This window comes from Etheostoma spectabile, chromosome 22, assembly GCF_008692095.1.
Source record: "Etheostoma spectabile isolate EspeVRDwgs_2016 chromosome 22, UIUC_Espe_1.0, whole genome shotgun sequence".
Classification (NCBI taxonomy): domain Eukaryota; kingdom Metazoa; phylum Chordata; class Actinopteri; order Perciformes; family Percidae; genus Etheostoma; species Etheostoma spectabile.
In genome coordinates this window covers 17,954,308-17,979,467 of record NC_045754.1, presented here as the reverse complement: position 1 = coordinate 17,979,467, position 25,160 = coordinate 17,954,308, and the positions used below count along the sequence as shown (strand labels likewise).

The window sequence follows — 25,160 nt, the reverse complement described above, 5'->3', positions numbered from 1 at the left end:
GAAGAAGTTTTTATTTTGAAAAATCTACTCCTACCAAATTACTATTTAATAAATCCACTTAAAAATAAATGACACAGATGTAAATTTGTGTTTTACCTCATTAAATAGAAACCATTTTGAAATGCTTTAAACATTCTATTTTTATTAGAAAAGAATCTGTGCATTCCATCGCATAAACCAATTATGCTGTAGGCTTCGCAGTATGGAATCTATAAAATGCACATAACAACAATATCAGCTTTTACCTAACAACAACATGCCTTTTTTCTCATGGAGTAGCATTTTCATGGTTTGTTTTTGCGTTTGTTTTTTATTTTATAATTTCAACATGTAATCAATTCATATGTCACAGTAAACTTCACTCCAGCCTTATTCCATAGTATTACTGTGAAATTCCACTATGATACTTGGTCACATCCCTGAACCAAATACTTAAAGTATTGGATTTGTTGCACACTATTATTATAATTTAGATTAATAATAATAATAATAATAATGCAATAATTAAATCGGACTATATTTTCAAAAGTGGTTTAGGATCTCTGAATTATGTTTCCAACCTGTTGATGCTATTTACCACTTCACTGGCCAGATATGCTACTCTTTCAAAATAAAATATATTAAAAAACTAAAAGATTTGATTTCATTGATATCATTCTTTCTATTCTTTCTCCTTTTCCCATTATTATGGAGAAATTAATACCTGTGAGAGGATCTCTTTGACCATCTAGTGTTGGCTGAGTGTAGTTCACCTCAACTGCTGAATTATGTATTGACTATCATTTTATTAATACTGTCACGAGAATGTTTGCACTATGAAAGATAATATTAACAAACAAAACTTTTTACAGAGTTTGGGTCACATGACCTATCATTCTGCACATAGCTTGATTATAGAGTGAAATAGCGTGAGCACCTATTTGCTGGCGTGTTCAAATGAGATGTTAACACCCAACATTCATCTTTTCTTTTCCAAAATCTTCATCTAGTCTTTACCAACTCGTGCTGCATAATAAGTCATCAGTCATCACCAACCACTTTCAGCTGTTTTGAGCACAAACAAAGAGCAAAGGGTGACCTCTCTCTTCTCATGTTGAAACATGAAAAGCAGCTCTATGTTGTCAGGAGGTGCTGCATGAGTTCTTATGACAGATCACAGTGCAGGCCTCTATTTATATATATATATATATATATATATATTGTTGTGCAGTGATTCACTTCTTAGTAATTTCTTTGTCTTTTTTCAAATACAGCAAACATAAACAACTTGGTGCATTCATTTATTCTTTATTTTTCTCATGTTGCATGGAGAATAAAGTAACTAAAATACTACAATCAAACTGTATCCTTGAAGGCTTCATTCTTCATGTGCTTTCTGTGCAGAAAAAAATGTTACATAATCAGAATTAATTCCTCCGTGGTGAAAGAAGTATTCAGATCCTTTAGTAAAAGTACTAATACCACACTGTAAAATACTCACACACTGTCATGTAAAAGTCCTGCATTGAAAAAATTACTTATTAAAAGTATGCAAGTATAATCAGTAAAAAAAGAAAAGAAATGCAGAACAATCTCACATTTTAGAAACTGGAAACAATCAAAACAGTTCTGTCAATCAACTAAAGAAAAAGCGTTTAATTGGCTAATCATTTCAGCTGGACTTTTAGGCCTATATATTCGTTGGGTAGTTTAATTTTCAATAAAACATTTTATTTCACAAACTGCATACAGTTTGTGTGGACAAATCTTAATTTGTAAAGTAACCAAAGCTGTCGGATGAATGTAATGGAGTGAAAGTACAATATTTCCCTCTGGAATGTAGTGGAGTAGAAGTAGAAAGTGGCATGAAAGGAAAAGACTCAAGTAAAGGACAAGTACCTCAAATTTATATATAAGTACAGTACTTGAGTAAAGTGGTTAGTTACATTCCACCACTGCTCATTAAAGTTACTCCCTGCATTGCGTGATTCCAAGGTGTAGAATTTGAATCCTAATGATTACTGACCTTAGCCCCAGTGTCACGGCTCTTTGCTCTCAGCTTGTTGACCTGAGACTCGGCGATGTCGGCCCTCTCCTCTGCCTCCTCCAGCTCATGCTGCAACTTGCGCAACTTGCCCACATTTGTATTGGACTGTTCTTCCTAAAATATCGACATGAGAGTATTGAAAAATGTTATTGAACTGGCTCATAAAGAAGCAAATGGACCATATCCATTAAATGAAGCTATGGTCATTTTCACTTACAGCCTCCTCTGCACTTCGCTTGTAGGATTTCACTTTCAGTTGCAGCTTATCCACCAGGTCCTGCAGACGGCTCAGATTCTTTTTGTCCTCCTCCGTCTGTTAAAATAGTACACAAGACATATTGCTTGCTCAAGCATTATCTTTTGCTGAATGTTGAGCACGGTCATTGCGTCTGCAGAGTGTAGCCTACCTGGTAGGTGAGCTCTTTGATGCGCCTCTCGTACTTGCGGATACCTTTCACTGCGTCGCTGCTTCTCTTTTGCTCCAGGTCCACCTCATTTTCCAACTCTCTCACCTTAAGGATGAGGATGAGAGAAGCTTTTTTATTGTATCCTACACTGGTATTGTGAGGCAACACCGTGGCAGTTAGAAATACTCACCCTGGCCTCCAGCTTCTGGATCTGCTTCTTGCCACCTTTCATGGCTATTTGCTCGGCTTCGTCCAGCCGGTGCTGCAGGTCTTTGATGGTTTGTTCCATGTTTTTCTTCATTCGCTCCAGGTGAGCGCTGGTGTCCTGTTCCTTCTTTAGCTCCTCCGCCATCATGGCCGCATCCGTAATGGCCTTCTTTGCCTTCTCCTCAGCATTTCTGCACTCCTGCACCGCCTCCTCTGCCTCAGTCTGAAGCTGAGCCGTGTCGCTCTCAAGCTTCTTCTTCTGGTTCAGCAGGCTGGTGTTCTGCACCCGATCACAGTTTTACAATGAACACTTTTAGGAAAATTTGTATACGACGTAAATGACGTGACGTGATTATTTTTATTTGTTTTTATTTGTTTATATTTATGTATAATTTATCAAACACACAACTGAATGCAAACCCAATATTTCAATTCCTGAGTGAAGAAGAGAACAAAGATTAATCCTATATAGTCTGCCCCCCTTTCACAAAACACACATTAAAGAGCCCCTATGATGCTTTTTTGTTTTTCCCATCTTTAAGTGTGTTATATAGAGTTTTTAAATGTTTTGAATTATATTGTATGAATGGAGCTTTTTCTCTCTCAGACAGCACTTTTTCTCCACTGCCTGAAAAGCCTCACCCACATGTGCTGTCCATAGGTGCTGCTTCAGCAAACACCTTGTTTTTTTGTTGCTTTGGTTGCATAATAACAACAGTGTGGGCCAGCTGACCAATCAGAGCATACTGGGCCATTGCTGTAACTCTGACAGAGTGGAGGAGCTGCAGCAATGGCAGTATGAGAAACATGTAAACCTATTCTAGTAGTCCCCAAGAGTACAAATACAACACTAAAAACATAGCTATAATAGGGGCTCTTTACCAAGACAAATAATTCAATGATGAAATAATAATAACAATTTAAAAAAATAATAACGATTTGACATACCTGAGAGTGCAGCAGCTGAACTCTCTCACTGACATCCAGCAGCTCCTGCTCAGCCAGTTTCCGGCCTCTCTCGGTCTGCTCCAGCGCAGACCTCAGCTCATCCAGCTCCGCCTGCAGCAGGTTGTTACGTCTCTCCACCATGGCAATGTTCTCCTTCAGATCTTCATTGGCACGGAGAGCCTCATCCAGCTGCAGCTGCGTGTCCTTGTCAGAAAGATATTTGAAAAATCTTTAAAATCTTTACTTCAGTAGTCAAAACAAACACCCACATACTGTCTAAATTGCAAAAATAAATGTAATAGCTGATGGGATTTCAGTACTAGACCTTTCATCAGGCAAATGGTGTTACACTATCTGGTATGATTATTCTTACTATAGAGAGTGTTGTATTTTACCTTAATCTCTTTTCATAATCATGGAAATGAGAATGAATGTTTTGTCAGTGGGCCTTCTTTCGTGTGGAAGTTGGTGATTGGTGCATTCTTTATGGTACCTTGAGGTGAGAATGGATTCCCTTGAGCTGCTTCTGAGCCTCTGCAGCCTGCCTGTTGGCCAGGCTCAGCTGGATCTCCATCTCGTTCAGGTCTCCCTCCATCTTCTTTTTCACCCTGAGAGCCTCGTTTCTGCTGCGAGTCTCAGACTCCAGGGAGCTCTGCAGGATGTCCAGCATTTTCTGATAGTTGCGCTTGGCCTGTTCCATCTCCTCGTCCTTCTCGGCCAGCTTCCGCTCAATTTCCCCCTTCACCTGATTGAACTCCAGCTGAGCTCGGAGGATCTTACTCTCCTCATGTTCGAGGGAAGCCTGTCAATAATAACCAATGTGTGTAGATATTTCAAAGCATCAGAAAGGTACATTTAGCAAATTGATCAATGGTAAGAAATGGCAAATACATCAGACAACATTTAATGTTTCTTCACCTCAGCTTCCTCCAGAGCAGATTGTATCTCCGCCTTCTCCTGCTCCAGCTGTTTACGGATCTTCTCCAGCTCGTGGATGCTCTTTCCTCCCTCACCAAGTTGTTCAGTCAGGTCAGAGATTTCCCCTGTTTTGTGCATATTCATTCACTTTACTACTGTCCCAGCCTCCCCCACTGTATTCAGTGTATGTTGAAGAAAACTTATTGTTTTACTTATATCTCCCTACCTTGGAGATTCTTATTTTCTCTTTTCAGGGTCTCTAGATGATCCAGAGATTCTTCATAAGAGTTCTTCAGTTTGAAGATCTCAGTGCTGAGAGAACGAGCTTCTTTCTGGGAACTTTCCAGCTCACTCTGAGACTCCTCGTACTTCTGCTTCCACTCAGCAAGGACCTAAATTGTACATTCAGAAATTAATTCTGTACTAGAACGTGCTCAGCTGGAATGAATCCCTGTCGTTTCAGACATTTTTACCTTGTCAAAGTTTCTTTGTTTCTTGTCCAGAACTGCAGCAGCAGCATTAGATCTCTCCACATCCACCATGAGATCTTCAATCTCACCCTGAAGCCTGTGTTTGGTTTTCTCCAGGGAGGACCCTTTAGCATTAGCAGCTTCGACAGCTTCTTCTGCATCTTGTAAGCGTTGAGCAAGCTTTTTCCTAAGAGCAAAGATGAAAGTATCAATTCATTACCTCCCAGATAAACAGTGGTTAAAGGATTTTTTTTTACAGTGTGGTACTGTAAAAAAATACTCTGTTACAAATGAAGGTCCTGCATTGAAAATGCTACTTAAGTAAAAGTACATTAGTATCTATCAGGAAAAGGTATTCAAAGTATTAGAAGTAAGAAAAAACACATTTTAGAAACCAGAAACAATCAAAGCAATTCTGTCAAACAACTACAATAAGTGTTTAGTCATTTTAGCTGTACTTGTAGACATATAGAATGTTGGGTAGTTTAATTTATAAACTTCATGTGTTTTGTGTGCATCAATCTTAATGTGTAAAGTAACTAGTAACTAAAGCTGTCAAATTAATGAAGTGGTGTAAAAAGTACAATATGTTTTGTCTGAAAGGTAGCGGAGTAGAAGTAGAAAATGGCATGAAAAGTAAAGTCCAAGTAACTTAAATTTGTACTTAAGTACTGTACTTGGGAAAAATGTACTTAGTTAGAAATGGGAATATCAGGGTCAGTTTTAAGAACTGTGTCAAGATGGATCTACTGAAAGCTTACTTTGCTTCTTCCAGCTCCTCCGTTCTCTGGATGGCATCCGTTTCGTACTTGGTTCTCCACTGAGCCACCTCGGCGTTTGCCTTGGACATGCCGCGCTGGAGCTCAGATTTGGCCTCCTGCTCCTCCTCAAACTGCTCCCTCAACAGATCACAGTCATGTCGGGAAGACTGCACTGCATGGGCGAGTGCATTCTTGGCCTTTGGTAAAGAAACATGAGGTCAAGTCCCGTTGCTAGTAGACATTGGGCTCTGTGTTTTAAAAGCAGTACTTCTTAAAGAGCTACCTTGACTTCTTCCTCCAGTTGTCTCTTGAGGTCTTCAATCTGCTGAGTGTAGGACTGTTTCCCTCTAGTCAGCTGAGAGATCAAGGAGCTCTTCTCGTCCATCTGTCTGGCAAACTCACCTGTATAATAAAGGTTTGTAAGCTTCGATATCAAGCTGCACTCATTGCTATTGTGACACTTTGGCTTGCATGCTCAGATCTTCTGAGGTGGGTTGCAAAGAGGTGTAAAAACAGCATTTAAATGTGAGTGTTAAACCGATTACCATTTTCTGTCTGAAGCTTTGCTTTTTGCATCGAGAAGTCATTAATGACACGCTGGCCTTCCTCCGATTTCATCTTGTATTCGCTCATTTGATCCTCCAGAGTGCGACACATTTTCTCTGAGTTGATCTGAGTTAAAGGAATCATATCAAAATGTAAATCATAGAATGTAGTCTACATGACCCAAGCATTATTTTCTGTATAATATGTCAACACAGTTTGACATTTCACAAAATACTCTAGCCCACTTAAATGAGAAGATCAATACCACTTTCATGTCTATGAAAATCTAACTCTCTGCAAGAAAGCGAACAAACTTAATTTTACCTCAGCAAATGTCAAACTGTTCCTTTTGTCGTCTGTATGGTAAACATGGAGCTAAGTCAGCAAGCAGTTTTCTGAGTATAGCTTAGCACAAAGATTGCAAATAGCGGGAAACAGCTAGCTTGCCTCTTCCCACAGATAAAACAATCTTGTGTCTATGTTAAGGCGAGTTAACCAGCTGCTGGCAGTAGCTTGATACTGCACAGACATGAAAGTGGCAGCAATCTTCTCATACTCTCAACTCATTTCACAAAATGTGTAAGGATGCGTTTGATGAAGACTTGTTTTTTTTTGTCTTACTTTAGCTTTGGCAATATGCTCCATGTTGGACACCACGTCATCCAGCTCCAGTCTGAGCTCACTCTTTTCTTTCTCCAGCTTCTGTTTGACTCTTTGCAGGTTGTCAATCTGCTCTCCCAGGTCAGCCACGCTGTCTGCGCCTTTCTTTCGAAGTGCAGCAGCAGTGGCTTCATGCTGTAGAGTGGCCTCTTCAAGGTCTCTGCGCATCTTCTGAAACTCAGCCTCCCTCTTCTTGTTCATCTCGATCTGGGCAGAGGTGGCTCCTCCGGCCTCTTCCAGCCTCTCACTGATCTCTTCCAGCTCTCTGGATAAGTCGGCCCTCTGTTTCTCCACTTTAGCTCTGGCAGCTCGCTCGGCCTCCAGTTCTTCCTCCAGTTCTTCAATACGAGCCTTGAGAAAATTCATCGGACGATTACAAAGTTTAAGTTGGAATGTAGAAAATGAAAATAATGCCACAAATGAAACCTGTTTGTTCAGTTACCTGCAATTCCTTCAGTTTCTTCAGAAGTTGAGCACCAATGGCCTGTTCATCCTCAAGCTTGCTTAGCTGCTGGCTGATTTCAAAGTCTTTCCTACATTTAATGACACAATGGTTTGCATTAGTAATCAGCTGTTGTCGCACAATGGACTTTGTGTTTGTGGTTGTAAAAGTTTAGTGTTACTTTTTGAGCTTTTCATCCAGCTGCTGCTTGTCATTCTCCAGATCCATCAAACTTTCTTGGGTTAACTTTAAGTCCCCTTCCAATTTTCTCTTGGCTCTTTCCAGATCCATCCGCACTTTCTTCTCTTGTTCCAATGACCCTTCAAGCTAACAGGCAACAAACATTTCATTATATTTCTCTAAATTTTATCCCTAGAACTTGAGATTTAGTCCCAAATATCATTGTACTTACATCATCGACTTGCTGCTCCAGCTTGACTTTGGCCTTGGTCAGACAGTTGACTTTGTCCTCTTCACTCTGCAGGTCGTCAAGCGTCTGCTGGTGAGCCTCCTGAAGAGCTTTCTTCTCTTTGGTCAACTTAGCAATAATTTCATCTAAAGCTGCCATCTCTTCAGTCATGTTTTTAACCTTAGAAAACAATTGGTGTTAAGTCAGGAACAGCAACATTCTTCTATATGAATTCATGTGCACAATCTTTATACCTGCAATAACTTATTTTTTGGTCACTTGTGAACACAACATTGACATATTGGAAACTTTTAAGTTGATAGCAAACTTTGTAGCATACAGTTGCCTATTTATGCATCAGGAAGACACATAGCAAAATTCAGAGCCGTGGTGGTGGCCACCTGTCAAATGTAAGTCCATTATTCGCATTGCTTTAGGTTATTTTTTGTTTAAATGCTCAATAGCTCTATTCATTTTACCAGCAAGTTGGTAAAGTAATCAAAACAGTAAATTTGTGGGCTGTAAAACCCAAACAATGAGCTAAAAGAAGCTAAAATGTTCTTAAGAAATGAGAAGAACGGTGGTCAGGTGATAATTCTCAGTGGGTTTGGAACTGCAAACCTACAATCATAGCTTTTTCATTACCTTGTTCTCTGTGGCATGCTTTTCCTTTTCCACTTTGGCCAGAGTCAGCTCCAGATCATCAATGTCCTTCTTGAGTTCTGAACACTCATCCTCCAGCTTTCTCTTCTTTGATGTCAGCTCTGAATTCATCTCCTCTTCATCTTCCAGTCTCTCTGTCAGCTCTTTGGTTTTAGCCTCAAACTGGATCTTACTTTTGATCAGACCCTCACAGCGCTCCTCAGCATCTGACAGATTATCTTGTTCCTGCAGACAATAGATTTTACAATTTTACTATCACATTACGTAAGCACATTGCTACACCTTTTAGGTCAACGGAATGACTGATCTTACAGATTGAACTTGGAGCTGCAGGTCGTTCTTCTCTTGGAGAAGGGTGACCATTTTTTCCTCAAGCTCTTTCCTGCGGGCCTCAGATTTAGCAAAAGCCTCTTTGAGCTTTATAAACTCCTCCTTCATGTTTGCCATCTCCTTCTCAGTCTCGGCTGATTTCAACAGAGGTTTAATCTTGAAGTACAACATCATCCATGGCCAATTCTTGACACACATGAAGGCTCGCACATTCCACTGGATCACCAGTAAGGAATCCCTGTAGACAACATCAGTAAGCTTGAATCGATGTTTCTGTACCTTGTCTTTGGTTTTTAGCTTAAATGTTAAAAGTAAAGCAACAACCTTCGTTCAACAATTTTCTGGAACTCAAGTCTGGCGAGCATTCCTCTGGCTCTCGCTTGGATTCCTGTGATGATCAGGGAGAGACGATCATCTCTCATCTCCTCAAGAAGACCAAGCAGACCAGCTTTGAAGAACACCTGGAATTGAAAGAACGTTTTCCATAACCTGTCCACGGCACTTGTATTTATTCCAACATTGAACCCTCCTCTTTGTAAACTGTACCAACCTTTGTGTGTCCCAATTTATAATGATCATGGTCGATATCCAAAGAGCCCAAAAGTTTTTCTGCTCCTTTCTTATTGTCAATGAACTGACCTTCAGGGATAGCATTAGGGTTCAGGATGCGATATCTGAAACAATACAATCATGATATTATGACAGTTTTTGAATGACTTTGCACATTACCCCATACACCCCCACACCCTTCTGCCCCCTTTACACACACACACCCCTCTGCCCTCTTTACACACACTCCCAAGAAAGTGAATGCGGGAGACAGGAGAAGAAGCACTGGCTGTCTAACACAAGTCGGGTCTTGGTCTTGACTCGGTCTCGCCATGCCTTGGTCTTGGTGATGACTTGCTCTCAGTTTAGGTGGTCTTGACTACAACACGGCCTTTGGTCCTTGGCCAAGAAGCTTGAAGTACCAGGCAACCTTGATGGGCACAGACAGAGCTTTCGGTAACATCACTGATGCCAAAGAAAAAGCAACTAGATGCCTGTGGATCAAGACCTGTGGACTATACACACAAAATTAGGACCTTATCCATCCCAGTTTGGTCACCTAGACACTGATGTTGAGTCCAATGGCATTGCAAGAGTAGTGATAGAGCAATACAATTTTTGAGCGTACAATAAAGTGATTTTTCTTGCCTTTGTTTGAAGTCTCCATACTGGATCCTGTTGGGGAATCCCTTCCTGCAGATCCTGATGCCTTCCAGCACACCGTTGCAACGTAGCTGATGCATGACCAGAGGATTCTCCATCGCCCCAGGAGTCTTGGTCTCATTTGGGATGATGCACCGTACAAAGTGGGGGTGAGTTGACTTGAGATTGGTCATCAGTTTGTTTAAGTTCTCCTGTAAATGAAAACAATAAATATTAACAGTTTTTATACACCAAATTTAGGACATATACCAAACCTTAGACATATTTTACCCTGTGCAGTGCAGACACAGTCTGGAAGGAAGATCCTTTCTTCTTTGCTCCCTTTCCCTTGGCTGCTGCATCTTGGGTTGTATGGAAGATGTACATATATGCGTGTTATGTTCTTCCTCATTGATATTCTGGATATTTCAAAAATAAACAATTAATTTGTTCAAGGCCCCTTACCTGAATCTGCAGCAGAATATCCAGCAAACAGAACAGCCAGTAACTTCAGGTTGGACTTCTGAAACAGTCCAACCACGGTCTCGTTCAGTGGGTCCTTGTTCTTCACCAGCCAGTTACCGATATTGTAATCAACAATACCAGCATAGTGAACCAGGGAGAAATGAGCCTCTGGTCTCCCCTTTACTACCCGGGGCTTCTGGAAGTTGGGACTTTTACCCAGATGATTGTCATACAGTTTGGCTGTAAATGTTGCGTCACTGGCTTTTGGAAACATGCACTCCTCTTCAAGGATGGACATGATGCCCATGGGCTGAAGGATGACATTGATTACAATTAGTTTAATGTAAACTTGTCACAAAGAATGGCTTACATTTGTTACGATTCTAAAATCCAATTAGAGTCTGCACCAACCTTCTCAATGAGTTCAATGCAGGCTGCCAAGTCCATACCAAAGTCAATGAACACCCACACAATGCCTTCTTTCTTGTACTCTTCTTGTTCCAGGACAAACATGTGGTGGTTGAAGAACTGCTGCAGCTTCTCATTAGTATAGTTGATGCACAGTTGCTCAAAGGTGTTGAACTAGGAGGAGCATTCAATGAGAGAAGTTAGAGAAAGTTGAAAGTTTTATTTTACGTCCGAAAAACCTTTTATACTCACATCAAAGATCTCAAATCCAGCAATGTCCAGCACACCGATGAAGTACTGGCGAGGTTGCTTGGTTTCCAGAGATTGGTTGATCCTTATTACCATCCACAAGAACATTTTCTCATACACTGACTTGGCCAGTGCACCAATAGAGTAGTTAACCTAGATAATTGCAACAAAAACAATTACGTTAAAAGTTAAACTCACTTTATTCTTGACCCGTGATGGATTTCAATGCAGTGTCTGAATTTACTGCACTTACTTGCTGCACACTTTGCCCTTTGGTGACCCACTCGTTGCCTACTTTCACTCTTGGGTGACACAGGCCCTTGATGAGGTCAGCAGAGTTCAAGCCCATCAGATATGCCACTTTGTCTGTATCTGTAATAGATTTTGTATAGATGAAGCCTTTACTAGATTGTTTTGTGTCAAAAAGGTATGCAACGGTGGGATTTATACTCGTTTTAAGAGAATTAAAGTAAACAGTTTTTTTTATTGTCCTGAGGATCCTTTACCCTCGGTGCCGTCAGCCTCGGCCTGCTCTTCCCTCTGTTTCTGTTTGAACTTCATGTTTCCATAATGCATGATTGCACCAGTCAGCTTGTAGATGCCATTTTTCTCCTCTTGTGTGAAGCCCAGGACATCAAAAGCATCCTTAAACAATAACATTTAAGTTAGATTTAAACCTTTTTGTGTGGAGTTTTTAATGAGCACTATGTTACACTTACATCAGTAGCAATCAGCTCGTCTGAATCATCAATGGATTCCACAGTTGTCACTCCTTGGGAGATGAAGGAGTAGTCATAGGGGTTGTTGGTGATTAGCAGCATATCTGTCAAAGACAAAAGTGTCAGTGTTTGTGCACGTGCCGTTGCTGTGGGGTCAAATGTATTCCGTTTTTTCCAGCACTTACCCAGCAGTTCTGGTTTCTTTTGGGACAGAATCTGGTAGAAGATGTGGTAATCTCTTTCAGCCTTGAGCTGAAAAGTGACACGGGATTTCTCCAGCAGATCTGACAAAAAAATTACAATAGGATGATACGTTACAGTTCACATTCTAGAGTATGGTCTTGACATTGTCTTAATGTAAAGTGTCCTGAGATAACTGCTGCTATGATTTGACACTGTAAATTAAATCAAATTGAATTGAAAAATCTTAGGGTATTGTACAACACAATGGAGATATTCATGTCACACTCTGCTTACATGTCTCAATGTCAGCAGAAGCCAACTTTCCAGTGGTACCAAAGTGGATTCTAATGAATTTGCCCTGGGAGAAGCAAGAACAGGAAAATAAGAAATTTGGTGTGGGGCACTGTTGGGCACAATATTTAATTAATTGCCTCTTTAATAAAATTAGTATTAAGGAAACTCACAAATCTGGATGAGTTGTCATTTCTGATGGTCTTGGCGTTTCCGAAGGCCTCCAGAGCAGGGTTGGCCTGGATGATTTGATCCTCCAGGGTTCCCTGCGGATTTAAAAGATGCAAAATTTAGCCCGTGAAACTTAATTTATAATAATGCTTATCGTAATAAGTACAATCAGACCAACCTTTTTCTCTTGAGCAGCATCCTTCTTGCCAGAAACAGCTGCAATGCTAGCAAAGTACTGGATAACTCTCTTGGTGTTCACAGTCTTTCCCGCACCGGATTCTCCACTGGCAATGCAAACAAAGGTGAATTGAACACGTCATGAACATAAAACATAAACTCTATTCTTTAATTGGAACAAGATTTTACTTTCATGAATTACTTACGTGATAAGGACAGATTGGTTTTCTCTGTCTGCAGGATTTAAGACAATGTTCTGTTATGTTTAAATGTTGGGTGGTATAAGAGATTACATGGTGCTGCATCAGAGACATATACAAAGAGCTGAATATACCTGACAGCATGTACTGGTAGGCATTGTCAGAGATGGAGTAGATGTGAGGAGGAGCTTCACTCCTCTTTTTTCCTCGGTAGGCGTTGACCACCTCCTGCTCGTACACTGGCAGCCGCTTGTAGGGGTTGACAGTCACACAAAACAGCCCTGAGTAGGTCTTTGGACAATGACGTAAAAAATAAGTCATTTTGGACTAAAGCTTTCATACAGTGGAAAGATTGGTGGATTTGTAGTCATTACTCACGTAGATCATCCATGCTGCATAACGCTCTTTGAGGTTAAACAACACAGCAGGTTCATGGAGGAAGGTGAACATCGCCATGTCCTCAATTTTATCAAACTTAGGCGGGTTCTGAGGGTGGATATCTTCCTCCTTATGGGTTACTGTCTGAAATGATTTACCATAGGGAATATCTTAATTGAAATTGCTGTAAAAGTGTCAGTTCACAGTGTCACAACCAATGGTCCTCTTACGATGACAATTAGTCACTGCAAATATCTGTCCTACTTACTTTTCCAAACTCAGTTTCAACAGTGACTTTGGCTCCATCTCTGGTGGTGACTACGGCTTTAACGTACTCCACCTCGGGGTCAGGCACAAAACACTCTCTCTTTATATCAAAGGCTCGAGTCTGGGCCTCCAGACGCTCCTTATCTGACTTTCTTAGAAAGGAAGCAGCCAACCCAAACTCCGCCATGAGAGCGTCGCCCATTTTGAAAGCTGTGAATAAAGAACATGGTTTGATCACATGGTCCCTGGACAAGCACGTGTGAAACATATAGGGTGATTCGCACTGTTGCTTGCTCTGGAGGGAACTACTAGAACTGTTGGGTCCTTGTAAATTATGGAGTGTGGTCTAGACCTACTCCATCTGTAAAGTGTCTCAAGATAACTCTTGTTACGAATTGATACTATAGATAAAATGTAATTGAACTGAATTTTTTGTAGGTTTATGTTTGAATGCATTTCTATTGAAATTGTGCAGGACATCATAGACATTATCATTATTGTAGTTAAGTTATTCAGTAAGTACAAAACCAAACAGAACCTAAAAGACGGTAGATACCTATAAACTATGATAACAAACATTTACAATGCAAGTATAACATCAAATGTTTTTTAAGCCATGGTCTCAGAAAATACCAGCAGATGTTGTTTTGAGTCTATTCATTTTCATACATACAGACATACATATTTAATTTTATTTTGAAAAACAAACAGTATGGAACTATTTACCTTTTTACTTTTCCTCTATCGATGTGTGGTGTGTCTCTAAAAAGAAATAACAAAAAAGTAAGATTACATTTACAAAATGTGATGTGATAGTTGAGTCATGGGTGAAATGTAGGTATACTTACTGCAGTTGCTGTGTTTGTGTTCTTACTCCTCTTTCTGAACCCTCTTTATATTCATCCAGGAGGCAGAACTTTGAAACCCAGACACCCTATAAGGTAGGAGGAAAAAACAAAGGAAGCTAATTAAAGGAAAGGGTGATCTATATTTGGATCTTAAGGTGTGGTCAGTAACTCTCATCTAACAATTGGTCAGCGAATTAAATCTCATTGGCTGGTGTTGGATCAGCATCTATTGTAATTTTAGATGTTTCATGAATGAAAGTTGATCTTTTTTTTATTATATTAAAGAACTTTCCAACACATTTAATTGCCACAATTGTTTATGTTTATCAAGTCCTGTCTGTTCCTCAAGAAAGAAAATATGTTTTTGTGGTAATATTATTCACAAAGAAGTCTGAGCGTCATTAAACTTTTTCCTATGTCATTTATTTTTAACCTAGAACCACTGCACATGTGCATCTGTCACTACTAATACAGGCCCTGTCTGTCTTCTATTGTCCTGGAGGACAAAGATAAACTTGTGACTCGTGAATTTCTGACTTGGATTGCTTGTCCTGATCCATGTTTGCCTCCCAGTGGACCTCAGTTGACCCTCCTCCATCTAGTGTAACAGATCGGGTATGACAGCTGCCTGCTTGCGAACGTTTTAGCGCCCATACTGTAGTACATACATAATCCTCTGGGCCTTACAGAACACTTATCACCTTCATTATCAATCAGAACAGGCCAATGCGTTCAATACTTGTCACGTTAACAGAAGAGATCCTTAAAGCAGGCGTTTATTGAATGGACCACCTGAAGACCTCTTCAAGAAGCACACAAGCTCTTTTGACTTCAACAACTTCACACGTTCGACTTGACAGTTATTGTGGTCGTCTGCACCCGGGGTACCATTCCTCAGTACATCAAGGGGCGGCGTTGAGGCTTTCTTTCCCAGTTGCTTGTGTTCTTCTGCTGTCAACACTTATGATGGAGCTTCATAAGCCTTTCTATAAGCAGCAAGGGCTCTGGCTATTGTTCAAATTGTTTCTTTGACAGATCCTTATCTGTCTAGGGTGGTGGTTATAGTTAACAGACATATTCTGGGTCATAGGTGTATTGTTTTTGTTATTTCTTTTAGGTATATCATTTCTATTACATTAGAGGTCAATGATTGTTTCATAATTAAGAATTTGGTCACGGGAGCCCTCTACTACAATATTACATGAAGATCTGTTTGCTGATTATGAGGTCTACACACAGTCAAAGCCTGTGTTAAAAGGATGTTAAAGTGTTGAACTTATTTGCTGACTTGTAAAATGACAAGACTGCAGACGGGTAATTTTCCCATTACACTGGGTACGCTACATTGGGGTGGCAGTAGCTTAGTCAGTAGGGAGTTGGGTTGGAAATCGTAGGGTTGCTGGTTTAAGTCCCCATATGGACTGATAGGTGGAGAGGTGCCAGTTCACTTCTTTAGCAAAGCACTGAATCCCCAACTGCATGGGGTGCCTTTCCATGGGCAGCCCCCTCACTCTAACATCTCTCCATTAGTACATGCATAGGTACTGAGCATGTGTGTGTAATTCAGGCCTTTGTGTAATAATAATAACAACACAGTGAAAGCATTGTGATTTCCCTTGCAGGATTAATAAATTATTGTTATTATTACATATGACTGATTAGCCTAGCTTAGCATGAAGACTAGAAACAAGTCAAAACAGCTTGTATGGATGAGATTAAAAAAAAAAGGTAATTGAGTTAGTTAAGAGGTGCTGGAAGGTGGATTCTGTCACCTTTGGACAGAGCCAGGCTAGCTGCTTCCCCCTGATTCCAGTCTTTTTATGCTAAGCTAAGCTAACTGGCCACTTTCTGTTGTCTTTTTAATGTGCAGTCATGATAGTGGTACCAATCCTATCATGTAACTATCCAGAATAAAGTGTGTAAATAAATAAGTGTATTTCCGAAAATTTCTCTTTCATTTCAGGAAAGACACCGTTGAGTAACACTATGAGAAAGGTAGCCGTTTGACTCAAGCTAAGTCCAACAAGTGAGTGTATCTCAGCTTCTACCACATTGATTTTGACCATCAATTTTTCAAAACTGTCTCTAAAAAGTCCCCAAACTGCAATACTAAATCCCTGATATTATGTATTACATTATATCATACTCTCCTATTTACAGACCGTATTTTAAAAGGTTTCCAACTCGTTGTCTTGAAAACAAACCCGAGTGGACTGAGAGGTGTTGATGGCACATTGTTTCTTTGCTTTTGTCCATGAGCTCAGAGATAACCACATGACATTTACGAGGCCTGAGAAATGTCTATGGCACACTGAGACGGATTGCAAAGGCACAGTGACACATTATTTCAAACTAAGACCTCACTCTTATTGGCTCTGTCTCACTCACACACAACCAGAGCATACCAAATATGAAAGTGCTATTATAAAACACCATTTCATCTTAAATAGACACATCCTGTCTATTCAAACACTAAGTGACCAAAAGAAAAGAGATGTTTGGTGATCAGCTGTTGAAAATGTTTTCCCTGTTTCCTCTTTCCTGTGTGTTCCTCCGTTCCTGTGTGCTGTTACGGAGCCTCTGAAACAATGAATTTTGAGAACACCTTCACTTTCTTATATTTTTCTTGTGTTTTTGTTTCGTTTGGCCGTGCCTTTGAGAGATATGACGTTAAAAGTTCAGCGTGAACTACATAACTCTTGCAGCTGTTGTTCAGCAAGCAGGTCAACATACACTATATTGGCACTAAGTGCTACATAATACTGAAACTCCACACTCCTTCTTGTCTGGCTTTGTTTTCTTCTATTCACCCTTGAGGACAAAGATAACTCTGTGAAATTGTTAAGGGATTTGTTCTGAGCTCAAGTGAATGCACCGTTGTTTGTCCTTCTCAGCTGGGACTTTAGCAGTGTGCATGTGTTTGTATTCAATTCAAGAACAATTTTCTTTTCATGTGATTCAAATATTGAAGGCGAGCTGACAGTATTTGTGAGCAAAGGTCAGTCATCTTTCATCGAGTGTCATACTGTTCGAGGTGAAGTTACCCGTCACTAGGAAAATGTACAGATAACTTTTAGGTGATAATTTGGGAGTTCTTGGCAAATTGTTGAGCTCCTTCAAGACCTTTGCACTAATCAACAAAAGCAACAGAAGGTTTTCTTCATTATGCCTCAAAAGTGAAACAAACGTATCCCCGGCAACAGCCCTTAACTCAGATGTCTTGAGTTATTGCTGCTCTTCATTTGGGTTTTGTTCTATGACAGAGACACTCGTCTAAACTTAATACTGTCCTCTTTTGACAATGTAAGATAACATCATGTGCAGTGGACAGTGGTGGGATGTTAGAAACTCCATTTACTCAATACTGACCTTGAGTACAATTTTAAAGTACTTGTACCTGAGTATTTTTCTTTCCTGTTAGTTTAAACGGCCAGTATACTACATTTTATAAGCCAATATTGTACTCTTTGGTTCGCTACATTGTCTTTCACATCAGTTATAAGTTATGTAATTTGCAGATTTGGATTATTTATATACACTACAATACAAATCAACTAATGAATTATGATGTATTATTATGAATTGAGTCAGCAAGCTGAACATATAAAAATATGTAAACTAGCCCCACCTTTACCAGCTGTTGCATTTGTGATGCTTCCACATTAATGCATCAATAAATATAATTCAGTGAGATATTATTCTAAAAAGGGCCATTCTGCATAATAAGAACTTTTACTTTTGATAAGGATATGTAGCAACCTCTATTTATTTATTTATTTTTTGGAAAGTGAGAAAATTGAATTCACAAGCAAACCAGATGTGCTGGGATAAAGGCTAACGTATGGCACCTCTGTCTCCGCTCACCTTTTTTTTTGCGAGAGCATCGTCGCTGCATCCAAGACAATTGTGATTGGTTTAAAAAAAATTGCAAAAAAGAAAAACAAAACAAGCCAGAGTGTTTTTTCCCTATCCCAGTGTGATAAGCGGGAGACCAGACCCTGGCTGACAGGACTACACACTCTACAGTCAACACAAGAATCAAAGCTGCTATTTCTTCACCATGCCAGTTGTAAAGCTGTCTACAAGGTGAAAATGTGTCTCAGGCATAATTGGAGATGACAACTACTCTTCCAAGATCTCCGCATTGCATAACAAGATCTTTTCAACACTTGATGCCCCACACCTCAGGCCCGAACTCTAAGTAGTCTAATTAGCCTTCACATAGCTTTCCCTGTCTACTGTCGTTCTCAGCTGTTGTATCAAGAGTTGGCCTCTGACATCGTCTTGACCTCCTGTCATTATTTGTGTCAGCCACCTGATAAGACTGTCTACCACATTCTCACTCCCAACTCGTCACATACGCCCGCTTGGCCAGGACCCCTTGGTGTCACTTTTATTTGCTCTGGGCACACCTTTGGCGTAATATTTCGACGTATTTTGGCGTAAGGGGTTAGGCTTAGTCAAGGCAATTACTTGGTTAGGTTACATACGTAAGTTAAGTTAAAGTAAGTCAACTTTCACTTAGAGTTTTACACGAGACACACGAGCGGTCTCCTAGGTTAAATGTTCCGTTTATTTTTTTTTTTTTATTCACCCCGACCTCTATCCTACAGGGACTTTGTTGCTCTTTAATACTACGTCATTTGGCAGTGCCATGGTTGAAGCCCGGTGCTGGTCTCTATATTTTTTTCCTGGGATGACAAAGGAATTACCCACCCTACTCTGCCTCTGATTGGCCTTCCCTGATATTCTTATCCTAACCAATCTTTTTCTGAAATCTAATTAACCTAACCATTGTAGGGCAGCCATGACTTCAGCCATCCTAGTAATTTGGCATCCGGATCGTGTCTATGGGAACCCTCGGTTTGGGGATTGAGAACGGATTTGTCTACCACATGTTAGCAACCTTTTAGCAAAAAAACAAAACAAAAAACGACTCAGTGATTTATTTGACAATCACAATCAATGACACGGAATACATGTTGAAACTGGAAGGAGAGGGTGATGTTGGATAGATGGGAGCTTCAGGCTGGGCTCTGTTAGGTTGTCTCTGGAAAAAAGGCTTCTGTCCCCCATGGATTCCTAAAAAAGATGGAAAAGGAAAGGGGTGTCTGGAGAAACGTATGGAGTTGATGGGTATGAAGGTTGCACAAACCTTACATCCTAACAGATAATCTGTAAAGATATTAAATGTTGACATGTGATTTGAATATGCACAGTGGAAGCTTTACTTGCTCATGTGGTAGGTAATAGTAAGAGTGTCTTCATTCAAATCGCACAAGATATTTCACGATGGCTTCTGAATTTTAACAAGCAGGTATGATGCAAATAAGGTGAGCTGAGCTCAGCCCTGCAGGTCTTGAATTTATTTCGCAAGTAAAGGTCAAGAGAGCAGTCAAGTGATTTGGTGAAAGTGTGCAGTCTCTCTACAAGGTGATAATGTGGTCTTATTTGACTGGAGAAAGTACGATGACCTGCGTACCATCTTGCCCTGCACTCCAACTTTCACAGTCCACACCTAGTGATTAGTATGCTGCTCTAACCTTGAGGGCATTGTTTTGCTACCAGGGTGGAACATACCAATTCTCAGCTGCCTCACACTTGCCACAACATCGCTCCTGGTGTGGTGCTGTGTTCACAGACGAAGCCAGACTGGGCTACCTGACACCAACAGCCACTTCACTCACACTGTTGTTGCACTGACACTCTAGAATGTAAAATGTAGGAGGGGGTGGAGTAGTGGAGTGGTGGTGTGTCCAGCCTTTTCTGACTGGGGGACCCAAGAGGGGCACTGACTTATGCAGGGGTGGCGGCATCGTGCGTGCGTGCGTGTGTGTGTCCACACACATTTCAGTTGCCTGCGTACTACCAGCATCACACTACTGAATAAGTTAAGGAAAATACCTTGATCCTTTCTGTGTGAGAATAATTAGATTAGATTAGATTAGAGTCAACTTTATTGTCATGACACAGGTACAAGGCAACGAAATGCAGTTTAGGTCGAACCAGAAGTGCAATAGCAGTAAGTGCAGGATATACCACGGTTCCATAAGTGCAGGACATGGATGAGTAGTGAATAAATATAGAAATAAATACTACTACAAACAGAATTTTTACGGATAGATTTGTCCTATTAATGTAATATGTAGATAACTAGTATTGTGAACAAGATTTACAGCTAGATATATACTGAATATAATATACAGGTGGGTATTACTATAAATAGAATTTTTACAGATATGTACAATGAACATAATATACAGATTGTTGTTACTATAACAGAGTTTACAGGTGAATATTTACTATGAATATGTATACAGATGTCTATTGCTATGAACCAAATTTTTACAGATCGATATATATAATAACTTATTATATGATTTAAGGTAATACAAATAAAGTTTGAGCAGAAGCTATCCGAATTAAAGTGCAGTGGAAAGTAATTGCATATTAATTGCAGTTAAAGTACGGTATTGCAGTTGTATATGTAAACAATTGGTACTGTTAATAAACAGTCAGCAGTGCAAATTGAAATACCAGTCAAGGTAAGTAGTGGAAGATGCAGATATAAACAGTTGTTACTATAATAACAGTCAGCAGTGCAGGTGAACATCATAGTATTGCAGATAACAAAATGGAGGCAGGTGTGAGGAGGGAGAGGAGGGTCTATCAGTGTATGAATGGAGTGGGATCTCTTTGATATAATGCTAAAATGTCACTATTTCGACATACTATACTATGACTTTTTTATCACTTTTTTTGACATACTACACTATGCCTTTTTTCAACATACTGTATTATGACTTTTAAAATTAATTTTTCTGGGCATTTCCACCTTAAATGGATGGGACAGCTCAGATATGAAAGAGACATGTAGGTGACCGTTCTGCTAACCAGCCACATCAACTTTTACTTTTTAATCACTTTTTTCAACATCCTATTCTTTATTCGGCATATTATACTATGACTTTTTTCCACGGATCATAATATAACTTTTTTATCCCTATTTTTACATATTATGCTATGACTATTTTTGACATACTACATTGTAACTTTTTAATAATTTTTTCAACACACTATACTATGACTTTGTCGACAAACTATACCATTTCTTTTTGATTCACTTCTCGACATATTATAGTATAGAATGACTTTTTTAACTTAATCTGCTATGACTTTTTCCAACATACTATACTATGACTAGTTTCAACAATCAATATACTAGTCAATGACTATTTTTGACATACTACATATACTATGCCTTTTTTCGAAATAATATGCTATGACGTTTTTCAACATACTACACTATGCCTTATCATCACTTGTTTTGACATACTACACTATGACATTTTTCGACATACAATACTGTGACTATTTTTGAGATTGTATTGTAACTTTTTTCATCCTTTTTCTACATAATATTCTATGAGTTTTTTTGAAAATACTACACAATGACTTTTTCAACATACTATCTACTGTGACTTTTTTCGACATACTATGCTATGACTTTTTTATCACTTATTTTGACATACCATACAATTACTTTACTTTTCTCAACATACTATATTATGACTATTTTCAATGATCAATATACTAGTCAATGACAATTTTTGACATACTACATATACTATGCCTTTTTTCGAAATAATATGCCATGAAGTTTTTCAACATACTACACTATGCCTTATTATCACTTATTTCAACATACTACACTATGACATTTTCCGACATACAATACTGTGACTATTTTTGACATAGTATATTGTAACTTTTTTATCTTTTTTTCCAGAGTATATGCTATGACTTTTTTCGACATACTGCACAATGCCTTTTTATCACTTTTTTGACATACTACACTATGACGTATTATATTATGACTTTTAAAGATTATTTTTCTGGGCATTTCCACCTTTAATGGATGGTATACTATGACTTTGTTCAACATACTATGACTTTTTGTTTATTTCTTTGCCAGACTATACTAAGGCTTTTATGAAATGTTTTCAACATACTATGCTATGACTTTTTCCCCCCTTTCTTTGACATATTGTACTATGACTTTTTTACTTCATTCAATACACGATACAATTCCTTTTTTCCTTTTTTGACATGCTCTACTATGCCTTTTAATCACTTTTTCAGGATATCAGGTCTGTTTTCGACAAACTATAGTAGAAGACGTACAATACATTGACTTTATTAACACTTTTTTTATATACTGTGCAATAATGTTTTTTTGTCATACTATATTATGACTTTTTTTGACTTTTTTGACATACTATAGTATAGAATGACTTTTTTCGACACACCATAATAGGACGTTTTTCACTTTTTATGATAGAACATACTAGGATTTTTTATCACTTTTTTCAATATACAATACAATGACTATTTTTGACAAACATATTATCACTTTTTTATCACTTTTTTCAACAGACTATACTTTGACTTTTTTATCACTTTTTTCAACATGCTATACTAAGACTTTTTTCAACATACTATACTATGATTATTTTAGCACTTTTTTCAACATACTATACTATGACTTTTTAATCACTTTTTTTAACATACTATACTATGGCTATTGTATCACTTTTTGACCCACTATAATATGACTTTTTTTTACATACTACACTAACTTTTTTATCCCTTTTTCAACACACTATATCATGACTTTGTTCACCAAACTATACTGGGACTTTTTTAATCACTTTTTTGGCATAATATATTATGGCTTTTTATGAATATACTGTACTATGATGTACAATGTACTATTTTTGGCATACTATCCTATAACTTTGTTCAACAAAGTATGCTATGACTTTTTAATCACTTTTTTATATACTATATATATATATTATATGTATTTTTGACATATTATGACAATACTACATTTAATTCTGACATACTATAATATGACTTTTTTATGACTTTTTTCAACAAAGTATACTAGACAACATACTATGATATTACTTTGTTCAATATACTATACTATGACTTACTATATTATGATTATTAATTGTATTAGATCATCAATACCAGTCAATATTAATTAAATTTGATATTTTCAGATTGGCCATGATAACTCTGATTACTTATATACCAGAGCTTTTACAGAAATATTGAGCTCAGAGTGAACAAAACCTGCTATCAGGAATTTAAAAACACAAAAAGCTATTAACAAAAATAATGAATAATGATTAAATAATCATGTCAAGATTAAAACAGATGCATCAATCAGAGCCTAGTTTTATGTTATGGTTACTTAACCTTTTGTGTCCTTCTAAGTATCTGAAACATAATACTTCCATTAATTATTTATTATTTCACCCACCCACTACATCCACAGATTGATGTGCATCACTAGTGTGCAGTGCCAGAAACAGATTGTGGCAACAAAAATTGGGTGAATGTGTATCTTAAATCAAGAGAAATACAGTTCATTGGGACAGATGCCGTGAAAAATAGAATCTCTCAGGAAACCGGGATGGCAAATAGCGATACACAGTAAGAAAACGTGCCGTAAATTAGATTAAAAAATCATTGGGTCTTGTAGTTGGCTGTACTGTCATAAATGTACTGTGCCCTGTGACAGGCGCCATCCTTCTCTAACCCCAAACTAATTTTAAGCTGCTTTCAAATCCTTCACTCACTTAATAAAGTGCTGATTTATCATCATTTTATCTGCACAAGCTAAACTACAGTGGCTGGCCCATCTGGCTCCATACGGAGACGCCTCCCTGAGGAAGCAGGGGGCTGATAATCTCAGCAAGGCAGATTTCAGGTACGTCTACATCAATGCATGCTGCTACATCCAGTTTTTTTTTGCAGATGTTTCTAAACCTGCTGTGCTGCAGCACCTCTGACTTGTGCAGTTCCAGCAGCAACAAGCCCGTCTGCCTCTGTGTGTCGCTGCTACACTCCAACGTTCACAGCAGAGGGGGACAGAAAGGCTGTGCCACACAGTGCAGGGACCTTTCAGCTCATTATTATTCAAGTATTTATCAATTACGGCCTCAGTATATTCCTCTGAGGGGGAGGAAATTACACCAGTTCACAATGATGTAAGTAATAAAGCTGTCTTACTTATATTGTGTTTATGTGGCCAGTTTAGTCTTTGGCTAGTATTCTGCCCTGTTGTAATGTCTCCATCTTGTTTTCCATACAGGTACAGTCCTGAAACAGATTTTTCGCCACAGTTAATTTTTTACTTGCATGGAATTTGCATTGGTGTGCTTGGCGTAGGGCTTGGCAATATATCAATATTATATCCATATCGATATGTATGTATATATGTCTATTTCTGGTTTTAAAGGCTACATTACAGTGATTTACTTTTCTGAAACTGTTCTATCTGTTGCTTTGCCTTTACACACTTAGTCATTATGTCCACATTACTGACAAATGTTTATCAAAAATCTCGTTGTGTAAATATTTTGAGAAAGCACCAATGGTCAAACATACGATGTTGCCGCAATATTGACATCGAGGTAAACATGTGAAAAGGGAATAAACAATAGAGAAAAGTACTGCAACCATCAAGAACATTTACAGAAAGAAATATACAATAAAAAACATGCACAAAGATGCTATAACAAATATGTACAATATAACAGTTTTAGAGAAGATAAGAACGCTGTAGGGTTTTGTGAAGGGTGGGCAAAAATATTGATCAGGGGAAGTACATTACGGGTCAAAAGTTTGGGGTAAGTTACAAATTTCCATTCCATTATAGACAGAATACCAGCTGATCTGAGTGGGGGGGCTGATCTTTAATGCAATATCTACATTGCCCATTATCAGCAACCATTCATCCAATGTTCCGA

The 25,160-nt window shown here is 38.7% G+C and overlaps 1 protein-coding gene across 2 annotated transcripts; it reads right to left on the bottom strand.

Annotated features, from left to right (window-relative positions):
- Positions 1 to 1,267: 1,267 nt before the first annotated feature.
- Positions 1,268 to 14,248, bottom strand: LOC116672205 (myosin-6). 2 transcript variants are annotated; one of them, XM_032503883.1, is made up of 38 exons: positions 14,213 to 14,248; positions 13,488 to 13,696; positions 13,220 to 13,363; positions 12,976 to 13,132; positions 12,848 to 12,875; positions 12,643 to 12,748; positions 12,467 to 12,559; positions 12,297 to 12,360; positions 12,005 to 12,103; positions 11,820 to 11,923; positions 11,607 to 11,745; positions 11,354 to 11,472; positions 11,104 to 11,253; positions 10,855 to 11,025; positions 10,444 to 10,753; positions 10,270 to 10,340; positions 9,985 to 10,190; positions 9,338 to 9,461; positions 9,112 to 9,248; positions 8,770 to 9,025; positions 8,440 to 8,682; positions 7,798 to 7,974; positions 7,567 to 7,712; positions 7,386 to 7,476; positions 6,905 to 7,294; positions 6,283 to 6,409; positions 6,021 to 6,139; positions 5,738 to 5,934; positions 4,980 to 5,163; positions 4,733 to 4,898; positions 4,507 to 4,631; positions 4,082 to 4,390; positions 3,589 to 3,792; positions 2,624 to 2,920; positions 2,434 to 2,538; positions 2,244 to 2,339; positions 2,006 to 2,140; positions 1,358 to 1,375 (listed from the first exon to the last, which is right to left on the bottom strand). In XM_032503883.1, the coding sequence occupies exons 2-38, from the start codon at positions 13,686 to 13,688 to the stop codon at positions 1,358 to 1,360; spliced, it is 5,808 nt and encodes a 1,935-aa protein (XP_032359774.1). In that variant the 5' UTR covers positions 13,689 to 13,696; positions 14,213 to 14,248. The 2 variants fall into 2 exon arrangements, with proteins under 2 accessions (XP_032359775.1, XP_032359774.1); XM_032503884.1 differs by lacking the exon at positions 14,213 to 14,248 and having other exon boundaries at positions 1,268 to 1,375; positions 13,488 to 13,688.
- Between the last annotated feature and the right edge of the window lie 10,912 nt (positions 14,249 to 25,160).

Excerpts from the sequence above, each read along its gene's own strand:
- LOC116672205 (XM_032503883.1), bottom strand. The coding sequence starts at position 13,688 with ATGGGCGACGCTCTCATGGCGGAGTTTGGGTTGGCTGCTTCCTTTCTA. Across the intron at positions 9,462-9,984 it reads TATGGAGACTTCAAACAAAG|ATATCGCATCCTGAACCCTA; the intron begins GCAAGAAAAATC and ends GTATTGTTTCAG. Across the intron at positions 4,632-4,732 it reads AGAAAATAAGAATCTCCAAG|GGGAAATCTCTGACCTGACT; the intron begins GTAGGGAGATAT and ends TGCACAAAACAG.